This window comes from Venustampulla echinocandica, assembly GCF_003357145.1.
Source record: "Venustampulla echinocandica strain BP 5553 chromosome Unknown scaffold_0, whole genome shotgun sequence".
In the NCBI taxonomy this organism is placed as follows: domain Eukaryota; kingdom Fungi; phylum Ascomycota; class Leotiomycetes; order Helotiales; family Pleuroascaceae; genus Venustampulla; species Venustampulla echinocandica.
The window spans coordinates 414244-439635 of record NW_022474205.1 but is presented as its reverse complement, the minus strand read 5'-3'; the positions used below and the strand labels follow the sequence as shown (position 1 = coordinate 439635).

Below are 25392 nucleotides of genomic sequence, written 5' to 3'. Positions count from 1 at the left end.
AAACATTCCTCGGGAATATATCCCATGCGTATGATGAGAGAATCCCTTTGTCCTTATAAACTTGCTCTCCCCTGCGGCTCGAAAGGGAGAATTACAACGAGAAGGCCTGCGACGATAAACAGAGCGCCACTTGTATAGACTGGTGCGGCAGTTTGTAAGTTGGCAAACATAGCAATGATAGGCTATCATTATAATGTTAGCGAAGTTATAAGTGCAAATGTGGGACACAACTTACTGCCATGATGCCAAATATCCTATTCGAGGTGGCGGTGAGGGCATTACCAGTACCTCGGTGTTTCGTTAAAAATATTTCGGGCGTGTAACTATACAACACCGAATACATAATATTGCTGAAGAAGCTGAATGCACAGTTCCAACCCAGTAGAGCGTTTGATGTCAGAGCTGTTGTTGAGGCATAGAGAAACACGCCTGTTAGAATTGTGGAGATAGAGAGCGTCCCTTTTCGTCCGAATTTTGGCAGTTCCACAAGAAAACCGCCCAATAGGGTTCCTGGGACCCCTAGGACTGCAATAATGAGTGAGTTGCGATATGTCAGATATGTAGATCCGTCGCCGAATTTTGCTCCTCGAGTTGCTTGGATGTAAGGAAGGAAAGCATTATACAGCGGATACGCGAGTCCGATGAATGCCCAGATTACCATAATCAAGGAGGTCGAGAGCGCCAGTCTCTTGCTCGCGAAGAGAGCTCGAACATGGGTAAGATTGAACTTTGCCAATTCACGCTTAATAGCAGCTTTAGAATCGGTTTGTTGATTTACTCCTGAAGGTTCGCATGCGCGAAGATCCTCAATCGTCACTAGATTATTGTTAGAATAGGTATGAAAGGCAGAGTGTACAAGTTACTCACAGCCTGATGTCTTCCCATTCCGCCTGGCAACGTCGTGGACGACTCTAACCGCTTCTTCATCTTTGCCTTTCCCCATGAGATACTTTGGCGACTCGTGTATGGTGAAAAGTACGAAGCGTATGATAAACTGGATCATTGATATTCCGCCACATGTGATGACAAAATACCGCCATCCCATATTATTCTTCTTAGTGCACGTTGCATCTTCCTGACAAGTGAGGCTTCCAAGGAGCGGCCAAGCAATCAGATTCGCCAAGACTTGAGCAAGAGCCCAGTAAACGGACAATATCGTCAAGAGATACTGATGCGAACCCGGCAAGAATTCGAGGAAGACAGCTGAATCGACAGGAAGATTTCCTCCGACTCCAAAGCTCCAAAGAGCCGCAAAACAGCCGATGGCTGCAAAATTTGGAGAGCCTGCGGCAGTGAGACCGAAGATTGCAGTGATTCCCAGCGTTAAGTTGAAGGCCCAGCGTCGACCAAAAACATCACAGCCAAAGCCCCAAAACATGGCACCCACAAGGAGGCCAATGTTTTGAGCGAGAGATAAAAGAGGCGGGCGAGAAGGCAGGAACTCGTTTGTGATCGGGGTGACTTCGATGTATTAGTTTTGTTCCGCTAGGACTGTCCTCGGTCTGTTCTATTGCGTGCTGGTCGGACCTACATATCAGAGATGTGACAATAGGCCAGAAATTATCGTTTGCCCACCCAAATCCCACAACAATGAACAGCTGCCATTGGTACCTCCCCATACCAATCTCTTGAATCTGGAGGATGTTAGTATTACTTCACCATGAGGTGCGATGAGACCCCGCAGGCTGGAGCTGGAGCCAGAGCTGGCGCTGAAGCCCTACCGCATTATTCAAGACTCGAGCTTTCAGTTCGTAGACGGGGTCAACAGTTCCATGTGGCAGAACCGAGAGGTGCTCGACGCTGCTCAAGTGTGCGACATCTCCTTTCAGATCCACTGGCTCGTGCTCGATGGGGGTTTTTGATATGGTTTCCGAATCGGCCATCTCGGGGTATCAAAGGGGCGAGAACAATTCGTAGGACGCGGGTCGATGCAGACCAGGAGCAAGAGCGTTAATATAAATTAGATGATGATACACGATCGGTGATGTTTCTTCATAGGAACCCGCGCAGATTAAATCGAATCAACCATGATACAGATAGGTCCTCCCTTGACAAGGTATAAAAAGACGTCATCAGGTCCGTGGATGAGATGATTAAATCCTTTGGGCACGCCCCGGGCCGCTGCCAGTCGGAGTAAGATCCAGGAATCCGCGGCATAGCTTGCATATGAATATGACGGGCACCCAGTTTGTAGTTCTGGCTACGAATCAGGAATAAGATATAATACGAGGATGTTTGGAACTTGGTAAATGCTACACCGGTACGAAGTACTTCGTACTCCAGGTAATACAGCTGTGGCTGGTCACCTGATATTCTCCAGCCACCTGCAAATCTTTCCCTTGTACTACTCTGTTGACTACATTCTACTTCTGCTTCGTATTTCGTACTCACAGGTACTATTTATTAGTACAAATACTTCGTACATCATCGTACCAACTACTACGTACGACGTGCTCCATGTGCGAGTTTCATTCGTTCTGTTTTATTATGTGCTACGCATTATGAGAAGCGCCTGCCTGGGCTACTCCTTTGCACTGGGCTTGCAAACCCCAATATGTCCCCATTCAACATCAACATCAACGCCAAAACACTAGGAAGTACAACTTAATAGTTAATTTCCATAGCTCCTATAGCTCAAGACCCTTCGATTTCGATCTCTAGCTCGTTGCTTTTATACTCCCCGCTAATGCCGTCCTCCAAACTCAACTTCTCGGGTTGATCTATTTCCCCGCTATGGATCCACACTCTCATCCACTGCCCTTGCGCTACCACGCGATATCGTTCGCCTTTCGTTAATGCCACGTCCGGCTCTTTAGCTTCGACTTCCTTTTCAACGGTGCCCTTTGGTGGGATCCTGATAATTTCGTTGGCATCGGCGGGGAAAGACCCTGACTCTGGAAGCTTCCGGTTCAATTTCAGATTCAGACATGGGGCGAGGGAGTTGGTTCTGGTGGAGGTGAATGCGAATGCTCCTATTGCTACCGCGCGAGTATCAAGCGGCGACAGCCACTGAAGGACGGATATCGAGTGGGGGGAAGTATTGGTGAGAGTGACACGGATGGTCGCCTTGCCCAAGTTGGAAGATGCGGTGGTGTCTGATGATAAAGTCACCTCGATGGGTACTGATGAGATGGCAGAAGAATCCGCCATTTGGACCAGTTCGTCAAGGATCCTCGGATATCGGAAATAAGTGCCTGCGAGAAACAGAATTGCTCCAGCTGTGAGCACCAGAAGTCGAGAAGTCAGTGACATATCGATGTACGGGTCGCGGAGAGTGGGAATGGAAGGAGTCTGAACAGCCCAGCTTCATGGAATGTTGAAAGACCTCGGCCGACTTACCACGAGCAAATACCAGACAGTTCTAGCCTATATCGAGCTGCAAGCACCCCACGAAAACCCCGCAGAGCCGGATCGGTTTATTTGCGCTGTTGTGTGATAGACCCCACGATGATCTTTCCATAAGAGGATGCGAATTCGATTGGGTTTCCGATTCACGAACCAGGCCAGGCAGGTGATACTTCCCGAACGAAGGTTTTCGCCAGGAGCGTTGCGCGACCTACGGAGCACAACACCCTCGGATCTGTTGCTACCCTGCTTGTCGCGATTATTATTCTAGCAAGCTACTCGTAGCCAGATCACCAGCCAACTCAGGGCAAGTAGCCAAGACGGCTCAAACATCTCCAACAAGAAGCTGGAGCCTTGCCATGGCCAATCATGCAATCCACGGTGCAATCTACATGCGAGATAAGGACCTAGCATTTATGCGAAAGGCAGATCTTGTCGATCAACGATTTTATACTTATCCCCTGGACATGGTAAATGCAAAGCATTCCGCAAATCAATTCACCATGCGCCTCTCTTGGCGGCACTTGCGATCTGGAGTCTGGCAATGCGAAAAGTGGTACCGCCGCGAAACGCAACACCAGATGCCGATAGGACGGAAAGGTAAATGCGGCGCGCTAAAGTCCGCTTCCACTATACTGCCGTCTTGGTTACCTGCCCCTTTCGACCAGAATACCCTTCTTGGCGACATCTCGCATTAGGTTATTCGATCTCTATATGCCACTCTCAGTGGCTATAAACTCTATTCTCGCTACAGCTCACGGCGTTTCAAGAGTCTCCGGCCTCCCTTCTCGAGATTAACTCTGCTTGCGAGCGTGGGAGATCGTACGCGGGTCACAAGACCGAGTGGTCCGCAGCATCTTGGGCTGCTTTCTAGGTTGAAATGGTTAATTTAATTATTCCTCCACGGTAGTCCCGCTATATGATTTACTTGATCCGGCTTGACCATCCGAAACTGCATCAATTAGATAGAAAACTGTTTCTGGAGCACCCCGTGCCATCAACTTCGTCCTTCTTACTTGGTATCACCTTCCCGTTCGATGGTTGCGGTAACCACTTGAGAGATAAGCCTCACACGAAGAAATCACGGAGGTGACCGGCTCAGCGTGCCACGTCTCTTGAGGCATCCATGGAGTTATTGTTGACCGAAACTATATAAGTAGGGCAGTGCTCTCAGGCACTGATCAACCACCCCTTTCTCTACCACCCACAGGAGCTTATCATCAGAGTCATACTCCTCTTTGCCCATTCCCCTTCAGCAGTCAAGATGCGTTTCACTTCATCTATTGCCACAGCTTGCACAGTTGCATTTGCCCATGCTGCAACTATCCAAAACGAAAGGAGGGATGCCGGCTTAGAGGTGACTCTCGCTCCTGGTGAGGGCTCTGCTGCTGATGTCGTTGCCACGATCAAAAATGTTGGCGCTGAAAGTTTGAATCTGTTGACCCTTGGCACATTCTTGGATAGTGCTCCGGTACAGAAGCTCGGTGTGGTCGATGAAGCCAGTATGATACCTCCTTTTCATCCGTTTGATGCCTTCGGAGTAGCAGAGTTATCTTTCATTGTTAGTCCTTGTTGGTAATTGATATACCATCTTTGGAAACCCCCACGGTATCCATATTTTTAGCAAGGAATTATAGCCAAGTTGGCGACTCCGCAAACTCTCAGTTTGTTAATGAACCCAAGTCAACTGGATATTTCCAAGCTTTAGTACTCATTCAACATGGGACATTTTGATATATTCTGTCCCAATTCAATTACAGTCTCAACGTATCACATATTAACCTAGACCAGATGAACCTGTAAAATTCATCGGTATCTTCCGCACTATCAAATACTCGTCACTTCATGAACAGTACTTCCAGCATCTGGAAGCAGGAGCTACCTTCACAACCACCGTCAGCCCAGCCGCGGTCCATGACCTAGGAACCGGTGTCTACACTTTCAGCGCGGAAGGTGCAATGCCATTTGCCCTCGGCAACTCCACCGAGCTCTCCGGCTCGGCTGTGTATTTCAAATCCAATGACCTTACAATGAATGTCGATGGAGCTGCCGTTGCTCAAATCAAGAAGGCCATTCCCACCAGGTCCCTCACTGAACGCACCGTCCTCCAGTCCGGATGTACTTCTGCTCAAAAGTCGTCTACCACCAATGCACTCACAAAATGTGCCTCGATGGCTAAAGCCGCAGCACAGGCAGCTTCTTCTGGATCCGCCAGCAAGTTCAGCGAGTACTTCAAGACGACCTCATCTTCAACTCGCTCAACTGTCGCTGCACGTCTGAATGCCGTTGCATCCCAATGTGGCTCGCTCACTTCTGGGTCAACGAAATACTACTGTGCCGACACATACGGCTACTGTGAGCCCAACGTCCTGGCGTACACCATCCCATCCACCAACGAGATCGTGAATTGCCCCATCTACTACAGCGCTCTCTCATTGATTACCAACACCTGCCACGACCAGGACCAGACTACCACAACACTCCACGAGATGACCCATGCCCCAGGAGCTTTTAGCCCAGGGACCGACGACTATGCGTATGGATATAGCGCTAGTATTGCGCTTACAACCGCTAAGTCTGTTTTGAATGCCGATTCTTACGCTCTCTACGCCAATGGTTAGTCCCATCCCTTAAAATTAAATTTTAGAAGCAAACACTAACGACAGCTTAGCCATCAATCTTGGTTGCTAAATCGCTGTATCAAGCGACTATAAAACATGGCATAATTTCTATAATTGAATGACATGCGTTTTTGGAAAAATGTGACGGCCAGTTTATGACTCTTATACATATTTCCTATACTCTCATGGGCCAACCAAATGTAATTCGACATATTGCGTGGTCTTAGACCCGCAGTTTTGAACATATCTTACAGTTTGGAAATTCGCCGGGTTGTTACAGCTTGTTCGCCATCCTCGCAGTGGATGGTTCTCAAGGTGCTGGATAAGGGGCTAAGCACTAAGTACCTTGTTGTAGATACTAGTGCCACATTGTCAATAAGGGGACGGCGAAAAATAATAGCAAATGTTCCTACGAACGAGTACTTCCGAATTTTCCCTTTTGTGGCGATGGTTGCTACTTGTTACCAAACCCAAGTTATGCAGAGCCCGCTTCATCTCAAGTGAGAACCGGTCACCGGACCCGTTCGCCCCCCTATAAAAGCTTGGGCAGCATCATTTCCTGAAACTTTTCTTAACCAAGAAACAATTTACTGTTCCGGCAAACAGCGTCGTGCCGGCCGTGCGCCAGGTAGTTGCAGTCCACCTACAGTGAGAGTAAAGTGCTATACCATCTTATAGTGAATATCTAGACAACTTTCAAGCCGGTGAATTTATATAACTTGTACGTTAAATTTTGTAGAAGTATATTACCACATTGCCAGGTAGTTTTCTACTGTTAAGTTAAGGACTAGTTGTCATTGAAGTACTATGCTGTTATTTAATTATCTTATAATAATTAACTAAAGTATTGATTTAGTTAGAGAGCAGATAATCTATCTCTTACGATTGACTAATTTGGAAATATAGAAGTACTAGTACTATAAAAACTAAAAGTATTAAACAAAAGCTATATAAAGTATAAAAAGCTTTATAAGAAAGTATTACTTCTCATTCTGTACTAATGGCTGTTATTCAACTGACTGTTTCATAAAGAAAAAATACATGTATCGATTAGTGAGCTAATCTTACAAATAGCTATATATTATGAAGCCATGAGATTCATTTTATTCTTTCCACCTCGAAGCTGAGTCGTCTCGTGGTTGGATCATCCCATGCTCGGCCCTTCTCGGTAATTCCCAAACCACCATCCATAGATGCCCTAACTTGCCATTCTGTTCCAGTCTTCTCGCCCACCTCCTTCCACATCTTCTCGAAACTTTCCACGTTGTGCTTAAACATCACCCTCTTTCCACCCGCGACAGTGACCTCTTTAGCTTCCAACACACCAATTTGCTGCCCAATAATAAGCGTGCCAGTTTTGGGCTTCATCAAGCCAACGATCCGTTTGCAGGCGGTCACTTGCCCCTCCCAAGAGAACAAATGCAGAAAGAGACCAACCTGAACCATATCCAGCTTTCCGTCCAACTGCTTCAATGGTCCTTCCATATCAAACACATCTGCCTGCATAAAATGCCCTCCGAATGTCTCCTTGTCCAAGAAGAGCTCATATCCCAAGTTAATGAACTCCTGCTCTAGTTCTGCACCCCAGAGATTCGTCGCAGGTGCCCCGTCATGAACCAGCTTTCGCAAGTCCTGTGCAAAGCAACAACCGAGGTCTAGAAGGGAGGCACCATCTTTTAGCCGCTGGAGAACTTGAGGATAAGAAGGCGTGTTCATCATGCTTAGGTCGATGAAGCGCAGCTCGCCGATACATGGATACGGGTGGATTTCCCATGCTCGATCACGCTGTATACATGTATTTTGTCAAATTTGTTCCCGGATTATGAGGACGAAGGATTTTCTTACGACTTCTAGAATGTGCGGTATCACTCGATCGGAGGAGAGGTGGCTATATTTTTCTAATAGATCTCGTTGCGCCGGTGTGACATTTTCCAGAGTTGGAGTGTACCAGCCCGCACGCTTATCGCGGGTACCGATGTGGAAGACGGGGGTTTCTGAGTCGGCAGTGGTGGAAGCCATACTGGATAATGGATGGAGTAGATTGATGAAAAGTTGGAGCTCTCAAGAAAGATGCTCTGGATTTTGTAGAAGGAAGATAGGAATGTGGGGGCGGGGTATACCGTGTATAAGAAGCTAAGCGTATGAAGCTTTGGTGCAGGTCCTAGACATCTAGCCCATAATAAGATGTTAACAAATACCTTAACTCCTTAGCGGCCGAGAAACGTATCATTAGCTGCAAGTCGAGTCAATAATTCATTTACAAAACCGTTACAATGGTGTTATCATTTATCGATTTGCTTGCCGATTTGCCGTTCCCTAGGACAACGGGTTTGGGGTTTCCATTCTTTTGTATGCCAAGATAGTTCGTATTTCAAATAGAACGCTTCCATTGCAACGCTGCAGAAACACTCCTCGCACGAGCAGTGGAGCTAGATGAGACAGTTTGGGCAAGCCCCCGTTGATGTGGCGTGAAGCCATCCGGACCCCTACTCCCTACAATACGATGCTGTTGAAATTCGAGGTGAAAGGCCTGAAAGGCACAGAAACCCATGTTTATTGGTGACACTCTGAATCGAATGAGTTGCCGCGATTACGGAGCACAACGCCATATACGAAGTACAGTCTCTGGACGGGAAAACGGCCCCCCCCCCCCCTTTTAAGCGGGTCCATAACAATAGTAACCCTAGGTTTGCACGCTGTAAAACAGGCGCTGTAACTAGGTATTCGAGATTCATAGTACGGATTTTAGGCCCTAAATACACGCACCTTTCCTCCTCGAGAGCCATTTTATAGAATTTGTATAGAGATTCCCTCACAAGAAGGGGGGGGGAGGGGGGCATTTTCCCGACTAGACTGTACTTACTTTTTTTAAAAGACATGTACTGTATGTGCGAAGTACGAAGTAGCCCGTGGGGCATCCGGGTGGGAGGCTTAAGCAATCTTAGTGGGGCCACAAGTCTAGGATAGCAATCCTCTGAACAAGGTTGCCGGCGAAGCTTATCCCTGGTGGATCCAGGGGCCTGTGCCGGCGGGCGTCGAGCCTTAAAACGGGAGTTCCGCAACTGCTGGCCATAGTGCTACCAATCAGATGGGAACAGGACCAAGACATCCGCCGCCGCTTTCCCCGGGTCGGGTAATGTCAGCGAGGATGGCAGTCTGACTGCGTCGCAGACGGGATTTCCAAACCCTCGGGACAAGCCAACACGCGCGGAAACTGAAGGGTGTCGTGGGGGAAGAAAAGTGCTTTTTGAGCTGGAAGGGTTGATTTGGGTTGGTTGCGTATGAGTGCTCAAAGTGGTGTCATTCAAAGCATGGGACTTTTAATAGTGTGTGATGTACCATTTTCACCCCATTATGGCATGCTCTGTATACCGAAACAGAGCGTCACCAGAATAGAAGAGAACATAATTAAGTTAGATTATAATTTTGACAATAAAACTGGAACCTGGGTAATATATCTATGTGCAAAACATACAGTTACGATTGGCGACCGACCACTACGGCAGCTAGCCACCTTAAACAGCATGATGGTTGACGCTTTTGCCCTCCACGACATGCTGTCCTTCTTCATCCGACCCCAGACCAAATGGTGTCCATTGGCGGATCTTGTGGCCCCAGAACATCAAGATCATGAGGAAAAAGAAGGCGAAGACGGTGAAAAATGCCATCATGCCATAGAACCACCCGATGTTGACTTTGGCAACCCATTCGGTAGCGTAAAAGTTGATCGAGAGACCGAGGAAGAGACGCATAGAGTTCACTGGAATGGTGGCTTCGATAGTATGGGATCGGAAACATTCGGCGATGTAACTAGGTGGTTGTTAGAATATACTTTTGGAGGGCTGGGGAAACACTTACTTGACGGTTACCGGAATGCTAACCATGGACCCGATTGTCACGAAGAAGTGACCGAGGGCAAAGACCATGAAATGCAGATTATATTGCAATGAAGCACCGACAAGTCCTAAGCCTATAGGCATGAGGAAAAGATTGGTGAACCAAAGGGCGTGGAGACGGTATTCAGGCTTCCAGGCTCCACCCTTCCGAGATGCGAGCCACAGCGGAAGCCTGTCACTAACCAGTTGTCCATAAACCAAACCGAACAAAAATCCAAACCAGTGGACAAATGTGACTATCAGCACGTTAGGGAGTGGATGATATGTATGGAGAAAGTTCCCACTTACAAGCTGCATTATCCGTAACGTCGAATCCGTACCCACCGGCAATTTTGGGCTTTTGAAGCCAGACGGGAGTCAAGGCGTTTAAGGCAACGTAAAAGCCAAAACTGATAGCATCAAAGCCAGCAATGAGCAAGACGACAGGAGAGATTGCGATCTTGAAAGGAAGGATGGCGACTCTGATCTAGATATGCTGTTAGTTTGAGTTCCCATAAGTCCGCAGCGACGTAACCTACAGTTTCCTTCAGAGTGGTAGCCTTCACAACCGTGTTACCTGGGAGGAATGGGAAGAAGGTTTGGATGCGATTGGCAAGATAGTTCTTGGGAGGTGACATGTTGACGGCCCCTGGGGTGCGATCAAAGGTAGTCTCCTCCAAGAAGAGCAAAACGCAAATGGCGGCAACGCCCAACAGTGCCACCGACCACCAATACTCGATAGTCCAGTAATTGTTGCGGGCGATGAAGCCTGAAAATGTAGGGCCTGCGGAAGCGCCAAAATTCAGAGCCAAATGGAAGATGGTGAAAACTCTGCCTCTTTGGTGAAGAAAGAACATGTCTACGAGGTATCGGGGACCCAAGACACTGCACACCATACCAAAGAATCCGGCCACAAGTCTAGACGCCCAGTAAGACCAGTAATCACCCTTTCCAGTCATCAGAGGAGCCCATATTTGGGCGGCCAGACATCCAAGGAGTGCGTAGAATACCACAGCACTACGACCGAACTTATGCGCAAGAGGTGAAAAGAACCATCCTCCCGCTGCCAGACCAGCAGAGGCAGCCGAGTTCTGTAAAGCTCCTGTTAGATTGGAGAAAATCGCAGTGCGACATGATACTTACAAAATAGGTGATTTCAACGACAGTCTTGTGGTAGAGTTTGGATTGCTGAATCAAGTTCAATTGCCCACAGAATGGAGCAGCATAACCCGCAAAGAGCGCAATGGACAAAGTGGCAAGAATAACACACTTCTTCCGAAATGGCCAATTCAATGGATCTCGAGGATCATCTAGCGGTTTCGGAATTAGGACGATCCCATCCTGAACGGCCTCCTTCTCCAGCTCTGGGCTGGTGGGGCCATGATCTGAGGAGGAGGGCGTGGTGGGCTTGATTTCAAGCTGTGATTCTTTGTTGTTTTCCGACATGGTGACAAGATTATATTGAAGTTCAAAAACTCTCGTGGTGTTTTCAAGAAGGATCGTCCCGCAACTACCTTCTTGTGTGACAAAGCGCCGCGATACTGCAGGTGAGATTCTGAACGCTGGGTCACAGATGTGAAAGATGGACGCGCTGCAAGGGAGAGGGTTGGGATGACTGGAGGATTATAAGTCAAAAAAACGTGGTTTGGAGACAATGCACCAAGATTAACACCTCGCGAATCCAGAAGACCCCGTACGGAAGTGTGGTGGCGTGAAGTCAATGTGTGGATTCAATATAAATCCCCTACAAGCGTTGCATTACTAGCTAATAGGACTCTAGAAGTGGAAAAGACCATTGTTTACATCCTGGTTGAAAACACCCACCCCCGGTAAGCAACAAGGCACAAGTCCTGAGACAATTTCAGATTTGCGCGGCCTCCCTAGCCAGGAAGTCGGAAACCCTTCTAAATTATGCTCTAGAAGCCGTAGCCGGCAATTGATAAGGAGGCTTCGAGGCAAAATACCGGAACACACTCCATTTCTAAGTAGAAGGTGGTCGACAGACCAGACGAGTCGACCACGTCTACTCAGCATGGTCAGACTTTTACAAATACCCAGCCTACAATGTGACTCTACCCCTTGGGCGGTTTCACAGAGCAAGATATCTGTACGTAGGTAGGTATTCAACTATACTATGTGCGCCACTTGGCCTTGGCTCTCATAATAACAGTCGCTAACCGCGCAAACAGGTGTAAAGCACAATCCCGAGTATACGGAGCAACAGGAGACCAGTTTTAAGCTCCTTCAACCGCAGCCTACCGGCACATCCATAGTGCCAATGGAGAACTGATTAGTGCACGCCGTATGTACTCCGTACGAAGTACCCAGTACTGCTTACACACAGAGGGCCAGAGGCATGGTACTGTACATACACGCATGTACGGAGTACGTACTACGTATGCACAATCCAACCACTTGGAGGGACAGTACGCGTAGGGATTTCAACGAACTGTCCCACATCTCCATGTAAGTTCACGGCGGAACGAGTCCGTACAGTAATAGGACTGGAACTGCCGATAGCCGGCACCTCGCGTACCAGAAGCGACTCTATCCCCAGCGACCAGCAAGTTGCAGGCAGGAGGATGGTTGCGAACCGGCCAGCAGCAACTTCGAGACGCAGGGGACGGATGGTGGCCAAGAGGCAGAAGGGCTTTAGGGCATTCCAAGGGATCGTCGCAGGCTTTGAATCTCCGACTCTCGGTTTCGGGCCGCAAGTGCTGGCGCTGGTGTTGGCGTTAATGTTGATTAGCGCTTGGGTTTGTGAGCTACAGTACTTCGTACGTACGTAGTACAAAGTACGTACTCAGTACGAAGTAGCGGCTAAGAATATCTTCATTTTTCTTTTTCTTAATGTGTTCTAGACTTCCGCACGGTATGTATTGGGCATCGCCAGCCGGGTTGAGAACTCCGTAGGTCTTTTGGGACCCCTGATCATGCCTATTCTCAAAGAAGAGGCAACACAAACGGAGTACGAAGTGCAAACAAGCCCTCGACCGGAGCATCGTCTATAATGCCGCGGCTTGGCCCTTCGGAGCCCTAAGCTCTTGTGGACTTGGCTCATCCGTGGCGTTGTCCGTGGCGCGCTGGGCCAATTTGGCCTTGGTCTGGGGACCCCAGAGGGCAATGCTTAAACCCATCCCACTTTGCGCAAAGCGTTTCTCCAGTAATAAATTACACATCCAAGTGGAACTTGACCGTGCTGTGGGAGTGGTCACTTTGTACGTAGATACGGGCCTGGCAGACCGACTCCTCAATACGTACAACGTAGTTTTTGCCCCCTTGTCCCCCAGTCATGCGTGTCTATTCATTGGCCACACTATATGCCAGTGGCGGTGTCTCCTACTGTGATGAGCTACGACCCTGATTTGCATCCGATGGGTCCTGTCCCCGAGCTTTCGATACACTGTGCGAAGGATGTGCGAAATATTGAGGCGGAATGACAATCATTGCCTACGTAGGAAGTGAGTTTAGCACTGAAAGACGTGCAGCACTGCGAGAGATGTGTTGTTGGTGCTATGAGTCCACAATTGCGCCATTAGCCTACGCTAGATCTTCAAGCCCTGTTGTCAAGGCTTGAAAGGCTTGAACGCTACTGCCTGCGGCGGCAGTGCCGACAGAACCCTTAGTCCGCTAATTTTGCAAGTTAATGGGAATTCTACACTCTAGAAATTCTAGAATCTACACATTAGTTCTAACCGATCTAGCTAGGATCAATCCCCTTTTCTTTTTCGTACATATTGTTTTGATTCTTTCAAGGGACTTTCACGTGAAAGCTTCTCGAGCCCACGACGAACTCTCGCGGAAGCAACTTGCTTCTTTCCCCGGTGGCTGAGCTGGCGAATGGCCCGTTGCCAGTAAGCTGTTGATACGGCCTTTCCAGGGTACTAGCCTCGAGGTATTTCCATGAAGTATTTCCAGGGAACGTACTTCGTACTACGTAGGTAGTACTCGAGAATATTCAGGCAAACCCCCACATAAACTATGCATTTCCGCTAGTGGAAGGATATCCCTCAATACCAGTAGTTGGGTTGCCTGATATCCCCTTACCCCCAAAGTATCAGACGCAAGTTCGGGGCGTGATTCACCGCAACTCGGTCTGGTTGGTGGACGGCGGTGCCGGCACCCAGGTACCTGCAGCTCGTTAAAGAGTTCTGGTAATGAATCGTTATGCTACCGATATTCGCCAGAGTATGCCCTAAACAGTACCGAGTAGGATCCATAGTTCGAGCACGGAATTCCATATCGTTGCTCAGTCGTAATGCTACTAGCAACTCACAGCAGCGGTGATCACCTGGTTTTATGTCCTAGATGGATGAGAGTCAGTCAGTTCAATAGTGTTATGTTTATCTGAGAATAAGCATTGAGTTCATTGAGTTCAATACAGTTGTGTTTACCTGAGACTAAACAAACGAGTTCAATATTTCCGCTATTAAAACCCTACCCTACTGGCCTATTAAAGAAGGTAATATCCCATTATCCAGCCTGTCCAGTTGGAACACCTGCGGCACCCACGCCAGTTTTCAATTATGACCAGGGTATTTTCCGCTCGCAAAAGCTTTCTTCTGCTTCTCCCCTGCCCGGGGGCGGCGACGTATCCAGGAGATTCAAGCAGGTATTGAGGTCCTGGGATCCGCACTTCGAACGTTACAGTACATGGGCCCTGGGACCAACGTATATGGAAACTGGCCGTATGGTACAGTACTTTGCACCACTGATACCTAACCCTATGATATCCTGAAAGACTGGGATTGCCAAGATCTTGCAGCTCGCGGAAGCAGCTCCGACCATCTGTCTAAACTTCCAACGCTTTCAAGGGAGAATAATCCGAGACATTGCGATTAGATCCTTATATACAGCTAGTTGCCGCACGTCACCCGCTCCTTCATGGGAATGCTGGACGTTACGGAGTATTTCTGACTGCAAATCTTTCCCTCTCTTGCTCCCCTTCATCACAAGTGGTCATGGATTTCACTCATTTCGCCCGGGCGCTACCACCATGCCAGCCCGATATTCCAGAAGACGTTGCGAATCGACGAATGTTCGCCTGGATCACCACAACTTTGGTACTTGTTCTAGCAGTTGTTTCTTATGGTGCTCGTATTTGGGCTAGAAAGAAGTCATACCAACCGCTAAAATGGGATGACTTCTTGATGGGCCTGGGGCTGCTCATTACTTTTGAGCCTGCCATTTGCGAGTATCTTCGTAAGATAACTTTCCCCTTCTAGAGTCCAATGGCTTATGACTTTAGTTATGGCGAATGGCCTCGGCCATCATGTTTGCAACGTTCCTGCCGATCAAAGGCAGCGCTTCCTCCATGTGAGAATTCAACAAGTTAAATGTTATAGGAAACTTCTCAACTAACAGTTGTAGATTACATTCGCACTTCAACGAGCCAACCAGCCGGCTCTTCTCTGCATCAAACTTTCAATTCTAGCCTTCTACATGCGTCTCTTTCCCTCGAAGAGGTTCGGATATTTTGTTTGGGCTAATGTTGCATACACCATTATCTGGGCAGTCGTGTCATGGGTAGTTAATCTAACAGTTTGCTCTCCTATTGCATACTATTATGACAAGACAATAAAGGGAGGGACTTGCAGGAACCAAGTCATCAGCGGCACGGCCAATGGCGCTTTCTCTCTACTTGGCGATGTCTTTATTCTGGCCTTGCCTCTTCCCATCATTTGGGGCCTTCAAGTAAATATGCGACGTAGAATTGCTTTGATCGGTATCTTCTTACTTGGCACTCTGTAAGTCTACCGACCATACCCCCCATTCCTCTCACAGCCCTGCTTACACCTATCCAGGTCTTGTGTTAGCAGCGCTATCCGCATTGCCGCCCTCGTTAACTTCACTCCGCTTGATGGCACCTACAGCCAAGTCTATGCATCCGGTTGGACCTTTATGGAAATGGGATTCGCGGTCATCGGTGGCAACCTTCCTCTCCTCAAGCCTCTTTTCGAGTCTTTCTTCCGTCTATCAACTGGCAGCACCAACAAGAGCAAGAGCAACAGCAGCTTTCCCACCAATGGATCGCTTTCCGGTCCAAACGTCAGCGGCAAGAGTCGGAAATTTACTTCCTCCAAGCGCGATCATCTCGATGCCGATGGATTTGAGCGTATTAGCGATGATGGCAGTGCTGGGAACACGCAACCAAACAGCATACGGGATATTGAGTTGGGTGACAGGACAATATTGGTCAAAAAGGATGTGACAATCACAACGGATCCAGCTAGGCCAGAACACGAAAAGGAGTTTGTCAACAGGATACAGTCCTTCAGGCATTAAATGAGTTAAGGGTCACTTATGAATGTATGTGTCACGGCGTCATTAGATTGTTGTTTTATGTACTATACCGGTTGTCTCTAAAGACATAATTTCTTGTTACATATCTCGCCATATAGACTGGGTCTATGTGGCATTGTTTTCTGTTTAATAGACAAAAGCATCCGAATACCACAACACATCCAGTTTCCAGACCATCATGTGACTGAAACTCTTCCATCGCGGTTTCGGTGTCCGCTCTGCATTAATCTAAATATGCTAGTATATGTCAGGGGTTGCACTCCGTCCACTTTCGCTCGTCTGGCAAAATGCGGTGTTTCCGGTTGATTGGGGACTGATTGAACATGCCAGCAACAGGGCGATCTGAAAACTTGCGCGGATATTCACTAACGGGCCGAAACTATAATGGTGAAATTCACTCAAATCGCGTTACTGTACCGATTAGCCCTCACCGCCGCGTTCCAAGTGTTCGGGGGATGTGCGCCGTTGAGTTTGGACCCGATATGTATCATCCCATGGATTGTTGCCTAGCTTGGGTTTGAGATAATATTTGACTTGGTTCAATTTCGAAGCTAGGAGAGTAAACCAATCTTCTTATACGGCGTACACTTGAAAGTGGATTTCGTTTTCGTCGAGGGAACAAATGCGGTATACGCCTACCTATAATCCAAATCCTCCCCCCACGGCACAGTCAATAATATGGTATGTAACATCAGATCCTAGGAGTGCCAAATAATTAAGAAGTAGGACTGTCCTTAATTATTATCTATCGCAACGTTTCTGTCATACTTTAATGTTAAAATGGCGAAGAGCTCTGGGGAAGTATCACGGGATAAGCCTAAACAACTTTGGACTCACACTGAAGCAATGCAGGGGTACGGCGGGAAATTGGTTCGAGTACTATACCTACAGGAGTAAAAGATCTCCATACTAGAAAAAACCTTTCTATACCAAATGGCATCTAGAAGTTATTACTAGCAAGTTTAAAAAGGAGACCCTTCGTGTGAATAGATTAAATAATTATATAAAATTTAAATTACACTACCACTCCCAGTTATTAAATTTTCCCTTACGTATTGTGGCGGGGCAACCCCAACCACCTTCAAATAGCTTTATTTTCATTCAACTCTTTGTAGTTGGTTAATTAGACCTGTCGGTATGCATGTCGATAAGTGGGACCAGCTGGGTTTTAAAGCTCCTAGTCCATTCTCACATTTTTAGAAAGCATGACAACACATACACATCATGCAATAGGCTCGGGACTTAGGCTCCTAAAAGCTTTCAAAAATTCGAATACTTTTGCCTTGTCTTGATTACCGCTTTTGAGGCCAGTGAGTCTCCCTCTGAATGCCACCACCTGGGTGAGCCTGAATATTCACCTGTACAGAGACTTCACCATACCATGGGATGGTGTTCTCCAAGACGATCTGACTACACATCGACCCTATGACGGGAGTCATGCCAGGACTATTTGGCCCTATATCCTACTTCTCCTTTGGTTACGTACTTTGTTGGTTGTGGTATACCCTATTTGCTCCTTGCCTTACAGAGGGTCCTTCCTGCTCCCCAAAAAGTATATTAATATCCTCCCTTTGAGGTCATCTTATATCCCGTCCCCTAAAATCCCCTTTATTTGACAGTCTTATTTGGTAACTAACGTGTTGCTACGAATGGATCAAGTTAGGAGAGTATATAATTTATCTCCAAAAACCGAAGTAGCTTTGAAAGTGAGTCTACGGGGATCAATTATACTAGTGGAATCTCTTTTAGGGCAAGTTCAAGTTAGTCTTCTCTACAAATCCTAATTCTGCTAGAAGTTGCGGCGATAGATATAAATTTGTTTAATTTTACTGAGCACGTTTAATATAACATGTGTATAATAGGGGCTAGTAGAGCACGCCTGCTCTTTTATGGTAGGTAGCATTTATACGCAACCTATAAGTATCGCGAGAGAAGAGGCTAACTTTGTTTATACTCGATGTCACCCCGGATGCGAAATCGAGATAAAATATACTCATTTCCTATATAATTATCAATCAATAGAAGTAGTCAAGTCCTAACTAAAGGAAAGCCTAGTAACATACGTAGGAACGCAAATAAAACAGCCACGTTATAACCCCAGCACCTCCCTTACGACGAAATTCTTTTATGACGCTTAATTCATTCACCTTTAGAATATTTTTCATTTTACTAATAAGACGACAGCATGAGATAATCTTTCCCATCCTAATTTATATAGTGGTAGCGACGATTATGCAGAGTGTTATAGAAGTCTCAAAGTAATTGTACAGAGAAGTTGGAAATGTCTATTTCAAAGTAAGCGACTCAATATCTTACCAAAGTGGCGGGGATATATGTGGGCTACCTAGTGATCTCTTTCTAGAAATATATATTGAGTAAGTCATCGTTCGCTCTGGAAACGAAGATGGCGATAGTAGGGAGATCCAACTTGGATTTAAAGTAGAGGAGTTGTTGGATTTGGGGGGTTTCAGAGAAGGATGATAGAATGAGAAGTTATCTAATAATGGAATATGAGATATGAAAGCGATAGCTAAAGGGATGGTTGATGAATTAGGAATGAATATAATTTTATATACCGATTTCTATTGAATAGCGGCTCTTGGGAAGGCACTGATCGTTATAATAGGAGGGTTGGTTGAGCAGGACAAAGCAGCCGACGACTAGGAACGCTGGAACAGGTAAAACACTTCGTCGATAAAATAAACAGGGTAACCCCGTTCTAGCAACTGTATTAAGGGATTTGCTTTGATATCAACCCCCATATAAATACAACCTCCCAAAACTCCCAGCTCTAACTGGAATTGTCAGCTGAAAATAGGTCTACCTTCCTAGAATACTAATCATAACGTGAAGCAACTTGTCCTCCGGGGCCTCGATCATGCCATGAGAGCGCCATGCAACAAATCTATCAGGCCGAGCCAAGACACAGCCATCTTCGTCAACCTCTCTCCTCCGTGACCAGTCAGAGTAGACATCCTCGTAATCCTGGAGCCATCCGATGGAATAGGCTCGGATCTCCACTCCTAGCGCCTTTGAAACCCTTTCTGTAGCTGTCTTCCACTGGCCTCCACCGATGCCAGTGAATAGCGAGAACACGCCATGGCCAGCAAGATCTATCGTTGAGAACTGTTTTCCGGGGAGTCGGGTATTCAGCCAGGCGTGGGGTAGCCTACTTCCTGGGTACGTGGTTATCGCATGTGTTAGAACAGGATCCTCTGGCAAGGGTGGTCGTGGCCCTTCGTCGCTCAGGTAAATCGCCTTTGATTCGTATCGTTGATTCATTTCTACTCCAAGACCGTGGAATTCATGGCGGGTATGACTTAGCGCCTCTTGAAGTCTCTTTCTTCTAGCAACACCGTCCGGTGTGGCTTCGGAGAGCTGGGCATAATTACTCTTCCGCACTTCAAGTGATGGATCCGTCATGCCGAAGGCTTCTAGAATGGGCTGATGATCTCGAAGGCCTTGATTGGCACGTGATATGATTGACATTCCTACAGGTTGGCGCTCAGGGCTATATGAATTGAGAAGCTCGGGACTAGCTTTCCCGTTTAAAACGTATGCGATCTTCCATGCTAAGTTATAGGCATCTTGGATACAAGTGTTGGAACCAAGACCATTCATTGGCGGATGTCGATGAACGGCGTCGCCAAGGCAGAAGCTGGAGATGTTAGTTAAGAAGAATGGTATAACTTAAGAGACGATATCTTACATGTTGCCATCCGAGTAATATTCAGCCACAATCTCATTTATAAACCATTTTGAAACTCCTAGGATCTTAACGGGGATGGAGTCGTCACCGACAAGGGATTTAATGACCTTCAGATAATCATCCTCAGATGGAGCGAAGTCGACACCAGCACCAGGAGCAGGAAAGATGATAAACATCCATCTATGAAAGTCAGCAAAACCCCGTATACTAGTCTCGAGGTTAATAATTACTCATTCCAAGGCTTCACCATTCTGACGAGGGCGGACCATGCAAAGTCGGGGGAGGCTTCGTCCGGTTTTAGTACCCAATGTAGATTTCCCATCCGATTCTCGACCACATGTTGAAGATCCACCTTGACCAGCACATTTGTTGCTAGGCCCTGACCCGGTTTCTTGATCAACGGAATCCCTAGTTGGCGGATGACTTGACTTCTAGCACCGTCACATCCGAAGAGGTACTTGGATCGGATACGATATACACTCTTCGTCAAATTATCCTTAACGGTGCTGACGATGGTGCCCTGGGGCTCGCGTTCAAAAGAGAGAAAAGTGGTATCGAAACGGCAATGAAAGCCATTTTGCATTGCATGCTGGACGAGGATGGGTTCGAGGACGGTTTGTGGGATGTCAACGTGACTGCAAGGACTAGCAGCATCATAATCCCCCTGATGGGCGAAATTTAATTCAGCTTGATGAACTCCAAAAAGGGTGAGTTTGAATTTGAACCAGGACGCACCGCTCTTGTTGGGTCGTTTCCCCAAGAATAGACCCGCGCGTACTCCTCTCCCGCCATACTTCGACACCATCTCGTGTGTTGCATGCAGCCACCGTCTACTGCAAGCTTCAAGCACTCGTCCTCTAATCCGATGTCACGGAGACATTCGAGGGCGGCCATGTTGGTGATATGTGCCCTGGGGGTATCTGCCGTGCTCGGGGTGGCAGCCACCATAATTCCTTTCAAGCCTGGCCTGGCTATCAGCATTCAATTCGCCTTGGGCATTTCGACTTTTGCTTCTGCGCGACTGCATCTTGTATTGAATAAGTGGTCACTCACCATGCTGCGTCAGGAAGCAGGCCAACCCAGCTCCAGCTGGGCCAGCGCCAACGATCAAGAGATCGGTTTCGGTGACATCGCCGTACGGACTGGCACCGGCGTCTGCGCCTGGGGCTCGAGGAGCTTCTTCACCCATTGTGTCGATATGTGCAGTATCTTTGCTTTCGAGCGCGAAAATCAACAACCGGCGCCTTGGCTCTCTCTTTGTACCTGCATTGGACCAGGCGCAAATACATTTTGAGGTCCAAGGCAAGTCTTTAAACTCTACGTAGTACACAGACGAACTACTACGACGCGGGGAAGGAGGGGCAGGGCCGAGGGCGAGATGGTGCGCGGACGCGATGATCTTGGCCGATTATTCAAGATGATCAATTGCTGACAGGACGGAATTATTTACTACAGCCTCCTCCTCGGCAACTGCAGTACAGCAACAACACAAGGCGAATAGGAGTTCTGGCAGGAAAAGGGGTCAAGTAGTAAATAAGAACCCCGTGCGGAAGTACCTTGGTGCCTTGGTACGAAGATCATCCGTGGGTGGTGAAGGGGAAGTGAAGGGCGAATATAGTTTCAGCCCCACCGGTGGCTGTGGGGGCGTTGATGGTGGAGGAATCGGTGACGATGGTGGGGAAGCTCGTTGTGATGATTGTAGGATGAGCTGCAAATACAGTAAAATAATAGAATAGTATAGTGGTATATCACAATATACCTAGATAGTACTACCTCTGCAGACTACGATAACATTCTCTTGGGTCGTAGCATGGCTGTGGATCTGGCTGTAGATTATTGTCGTTGTTTTGCCATTATTATCGATATATTTGTTGTCGTCGTGCCTTGTGGGACGGTCGAATTCCAATCTCCATGCGGGGCATCTTCGGGGTCAAGAGAAAATACAAACACAAACAAGCCCAGACTTCGGCCATTTGGCACTGCCAGTTGCCATTGCGATGACGAGTATCCTCTGAGTCGGTCGTTCTATTATTCTATCATTCTACGATTCCAGCGAATCACTCCGTCTGGTGGGAGCGCAAGTGCAGCTCTAATCCCCGTACTCCAGCCATTGCCGGACGTCCAGCTATCGTCGCCACGGTACCACGTACGATGTACCACCACCACCCAGAAATCCTCCCTACGTCCCTACACACTGCACCACTCCCTCCTCCCCACATCGACCTCCGTCCCCTTTATATCTCCCCGGGTCCGGCCTCACGGGAGTTGTCTATTCCCAATATGCCTCTATATATCCGCCTTATACCTCGTCCCGTCCCTTTTCCCTTCTCTGCCTCTTGTTACCGGCTTGTCCACATCTCCTTGCCACGGCATCACATACCCGCACTGAGTTAGCAGAGCCGCTGAACGTCTTTGAAGGCTCGTGGTCTTCTATAAAAGAACACCCAAGAAGCCTTGATTAGTTAGCACATACCGGCACCATGTCGCCTTCGGCTTCAACGCAGAAGATCAGCCTGAAGCGCATCGCTCATGTCTTCTACACCCACAAGAACCTCGAGGTGGCCGAGAAGTTCCTCCTCGATTTCGGCTTCAGCGTCACCCAGCGCTCCGACGACAAGATATACTTTCGCGGATATGGCCCCGAGCCATTCGTGTACTGTGCCTCCAAGGGTACCGATAATGTATTTGGCGGGGCGGCGTTCGTAGTGGACTCGATGGAGGACCTGGAACTGGCAACGTCGCTGCCAGGCGCAACACCAATTCACGATTCAGATGCCCCGGGCGGGGGAAAGCGTGTCACGTTCTACGAGCCTGTGGACAACTGCCCATTCCACCTGGTCTACGGCCAAACACCCGTCGAGATCGCCCAGACGTTCCCCGAGCTGAACTACAACTTCCCCACAAGCAAATACCGGCCTGTTGGCGAGACACAGCGGTTCGAGAAGGGACCCGCGCCGGTTCACAAGTTGGGACACTTTGGGCTGTGCGTCACGGATTTCAAGAAGGCATATCAGTTCTTTACCACCAATTTCAACCTAAAGTCTAGTGACTTGGTATACGACCCCAAGACGGACGAGGACATCACTACGTTCCTGCACCTGGACCGCGGACAGGAGTGGGTGGACCACCACACGTTCTTCTTCTTCGAGGGGCCGAAGTTCCATGTGCACCATTCGAGTTTCGAGGTCTTTGATTTCGACATCCAGATGCTGGGTCATAACTGGTTGCGGGACCAGAAGTACGAGAACTGCTGGGGCGTTGGCAGACACGTAATGGGTAGCCAGATCTTTGATTACTGGTTTGACCCGAGCCGGTTCATCCTGGAGCACTATGTTGATGGCGATCTGGTCAACGAGGATACGCCTGGACATAGAGGTGCTGCGGGACCTGGGAATCTGCATGTATGGGGTATGTTGACTCTGATATCCTCTGGCGTGGGTTGAATTTGATGCTGACCTAATATAGGACCTGATGTGCCGCCGACTTTCTTGCAGTAGTAGTAAGTAATTTCGGAGGATTGGGTATATGTACTGTATGTAGTGCTTGAACAATTATGATACCTTGACGAGCTTGTCGTTGATGAATGCATAGTCCACTTTGAAGACACTTGTTGTGATATACCCGAGCAATACTTTTAAGGCGTGAACGTGAGCGTGAACATGAACATGAATATAACCGAATATCGTTTGGGACGAGCATGAATATGAACTAAACATCTTTTGGGAAAATAACATGACCTTGCAACGGGCAAATGGGATCTTCATCCCTAGTAAACCAAACAAAACAAAACCATGCGAACCCCTTTGCAGCTGCCACTACTCTGCTGTACTGTACATGTCTTGTCTCGATCGAAGGTCCTCGGCTTAGCTCTGAGCTTCGGCTTAGTGTCCCTCGGGACTCTTGCGACTTTGAAACTCTGTGTCTCGAGACCCTTCACGGACCCCGCTCAGCTGCCCTAAATCGTACCCCGCGTGGTTGCGCTGCGAAGTGTCGGCCTAGGCCATCTAGGGGTGAAGCATTGGTGTCGGTTGTCTGGAATGGACGTCAACTCGTGAAGTCCCTGTGGCATTTGCGATGTGCAATGGCCGATGTAGAGGCCACGTGCGGGTCCTGTCACCGCCGCAGGGCGAGGTGACACGAGTTGACACGAGTTGACACGAGGGACACAAGTGTCAGAATTGACAGGACCACCCGCAGTATTGTTGCATTCTTTACCTTGTTGACGTCTTGACACGACGGCACCTCCCGCCGTGGCAGCTACGCTCTTCCACGATCTGGTGGCATCATCATCATCGTCTGGCAATTGGCAATAATTGGCATCTGGCCTTATGGGCATCTGGCCATCTGGGTCCCGAAGAAAAAAAAACCGCTTCGTCATCGCTTGCACAGCCATGACGATAAATCGTACCTGAAAACCCCAAATCAAACCTTTCTGGAAAAAGGGCTCCCCTACTACTGTAGCTACTCGTACCTACTAGCTGACTCGCGGGCCCACCGTCGCCACTCTATTTATTCCCTGCCTTCGAAAGATCACAAAGCCAAAGGGCGAGATGCATCGAGCCGTAACATTTCCAAGCTCCCAAGCCCCAACCCCGGATTTCCCTAACCGTTAGGAGCGTTAGGAACTTCTGCTGCAAGCGAAATCGACGATATGTCGATTATCGATATTGCGGGAAATCCGCCGGGCCCATGGCATCGACATGGCCATACAGCGAGTTACAGTACCATGCAATCAAATCAATGGATTGTGTGCTGTGGTGTGCTGTGCTGTGCGTGCTGTGTTCAATTATTGTTGATCGACAGCAAATTGCTACATATCGGCTTTCCTTATTCACGTGGTTCCGCTATTACCCAATTCCCAATTCCCGATATCCACTGATTTCCACTGATTCCCACCGACCGATTGCACTGGGGGCCCGGGTCTATCTAAAAATACTCGGTAGAAAGGGTCGCTTTCACGCAAAGGGCAACTCGAGTCTCGCGACCCAACATTTTTTCCTCTCATTCGCAATAATCCATCGTACGCACTGCACTGCTCACCATGATGCTTGCGCCCGGTTACGTAACTGCAGGCGTGGTCCTTGGAAACAGACGCGGTCGAGGCAAAAGGCGTGGCGAACTATTATATAATATCCAGCGCTTGCATTGTCACAGGACGTGTAGATGTTGAGGCTTTTAGTCACTGGACGGCCGTGGTTGGGTCTTGGGATCTTGGCGGGGGCCCGGATGCTGGGCACGATGATGTCGTGACTGCGCAGGATGAAGGGGCGAGAGACAGTAAGTGTTGCGGTTTGCGGTTGCAAAGGCTTGGCTGGGTGGTGCCTTTTGGGTTTTGGTTTCTTGCTTGTCGGTGACTCAGGGTCTCTGGCAAAGTTGCACTTTGGTATATAAGCCGGGGGACGTGGGCCCACGATCGCAATTGCTGGGCGGCGTTGAAAGCTGTGTTGATGCTGATATACCTACCATTGCTGGAGTCGCGGAGTTTTATTTACTGTTGACATTCCCCCTTTTCCTCGGTGCCCTCCGCCCAATCCCCCCT

At 48.2% G+C, this 25392-nt stretch overlaps 9 protein-coding genes across 9 annotated transcripts; 3 read left to right on the top strand and 6 right to left on the bottom strand.

Annotated features, from left to right (window-relative positions):
- Nucleotides 1–53: 53 nt before the first annotated feature.
- On the bottom strand, nt 54–1883 carry BP5553_00127 (MFS general substrate transporter; the record flags this gene model as incomplete). Its single annotated transcript, XM_032008750.1, has 5 exons — nt 54–182; nt 236–816; nt 868–1461; nt 1532–1634; nt 1722–1883. The coding sequence occupies 5 exons, from the start codon at nt 1881–1883 to the stop codon at nt 54–56; spliced, it is 1569 nt and encodes a 522-aa protein (XP_031872804.1).
- A 751-nt stretch (nt 1884–2634) lies between these two features.
- On the bottom strand, nt 2635–3252 carry BP5553_00126 (uncharacterized protein; the record flags this gene model as incomplete). The annotated part of the gene is made up of 1 exon (XM_032008749.1): nt 2635–3252. One exon carries the CDS (start codon nt 3250–3252, stop codon nt 2635–2637), a length of 618 nt encoding a protein of 205 aa, XP_031872803.1.
- A 1357-nt stretch (nt 3253–4609) lies between these two features.
- Nucleotides 4610–6036, top strand: BP5553_00125 (Neutral protease 2; the record flags this gene model as incomplete). The annotated part of the gene is made up of 3 exons (XM_032008748.1): nt 4610–4847; nt 5137–5961; nt 6017–6036. The coding sequence occupies 3 exons, from the start codon at nt 4610–4612 to the stop codon at nt 6034–6036; spliced, it is 1083 nt and encodes a 360-aa protein (XP_031872802.1).
- A 1028-nt stretch (nt 6037–7064) lies between these two features.
- Nucleotides 7065–7985, bottom strand: BP5553_00124 (Uncharacterized protein; the record flags this gene model as incomplete). Its single annotated transcript, XM_032008747.1, has 2 exons — nt 7065–7751; nt 7812–7985. 2 exons carry the CDS (start codon nt 7983–7985, stop codon nt 7065–7067), a joined length of 861 nt encoding a protein of 286 aa, XP_031872801.1.
- A 1496-nt stretch (nt 7986–9481) lies between these two features.
- BP5553_00123 (Uncharacterized protein) lies at nt 9482–11287 on the bottom strand (the record flags this gene model as incomplete). Its single annotated transcript, XM_032008746.1, has 5 exons — nt 9482–9776; nt 9825–10098; nt 10151–10328; nt 10381–10932; nt 10985–11287. 5 exons carry the CDS (start codon nt 11285–11287, stop codon nt 9482–9484), a joined length of 1602 nt encoding a protein of 533 aa, XP_031872800.1.
- Nucleotides 11288–14802: 3515 nt separating this feature from the next.
- Nucleotides 14803–16126, top strand: BP5553_00122 (uncharacterized protein; the record flags this gene model as incomplete). Its single annotated transcript, XM_032008745.1, has 4 exons — nt 14803–15043; nt 15090–15157; nt 15212–15588; nt 15646–16126. The coding sequence occupies 4 exons, from the start codon at nt 14803–14805 to the stop codon at nt 16124–16126; spliced, it is 1167 nt and encodes a 388-aa protein (XP_031872799.1).
- Nucleotides 16127–18964: 2838 nt separating this feature from the next.
- BP5553_00121 (uncharacterized protein) lies at nt 18965–21042 on the bottom strand (the record flags this gene model as incomplete). The annotated part of the gene is made up of 5 exons (XM_032008744.1): nt 18965–19802; nt 19854–20033; nt 20084–20517; nt 20589–20815; nt 20907–21042. The coding sequence occupies 5 exons, from the start codon at nt 21040–21042 to the stop codon at nt 18965–18967; spliced, it is 1815 nt and encodes a 604-aa protein (XP_031872798.1).
- Nucleotides 21043–22333: 1291 nt separating this feature from the next.
- BP5553_00120 (Glyoxalase resistance protein dioxygenase) lies at nt 22334–23350 on the top strand (the record flags this gene model as incomplete). The annotated part of the gene is made up of 2 exons (XM_032008743.1): nt 22334–23261; nt 23319–23350. 2 exons carry the CDS (start codon nt 22334–22336, stop codon nt 23348–23350), a joined length of 960 nt encoding a protein of 319 aa, XP_031872797.1.
- A 458-nt stretch (nt 23351–23808) lies between these two features.
- BP5553_00119 (uncharacterized protein) lies at nt 23809–24246 on the bottom strand (the record flags this gene model as incomplete). Its single annotated transcript, XM_032008742.1, has 1 exon — nt 23809–24246. One exon carries the CDS (start codon nt 24244–24246, stop codon nt 23809–23811), a length of 438 nt encoding a protein of 145 aa, XP_031872796.1.
- Between the last annotated feature and the right edge of the window lie 1146 nt (nt 24247–25392).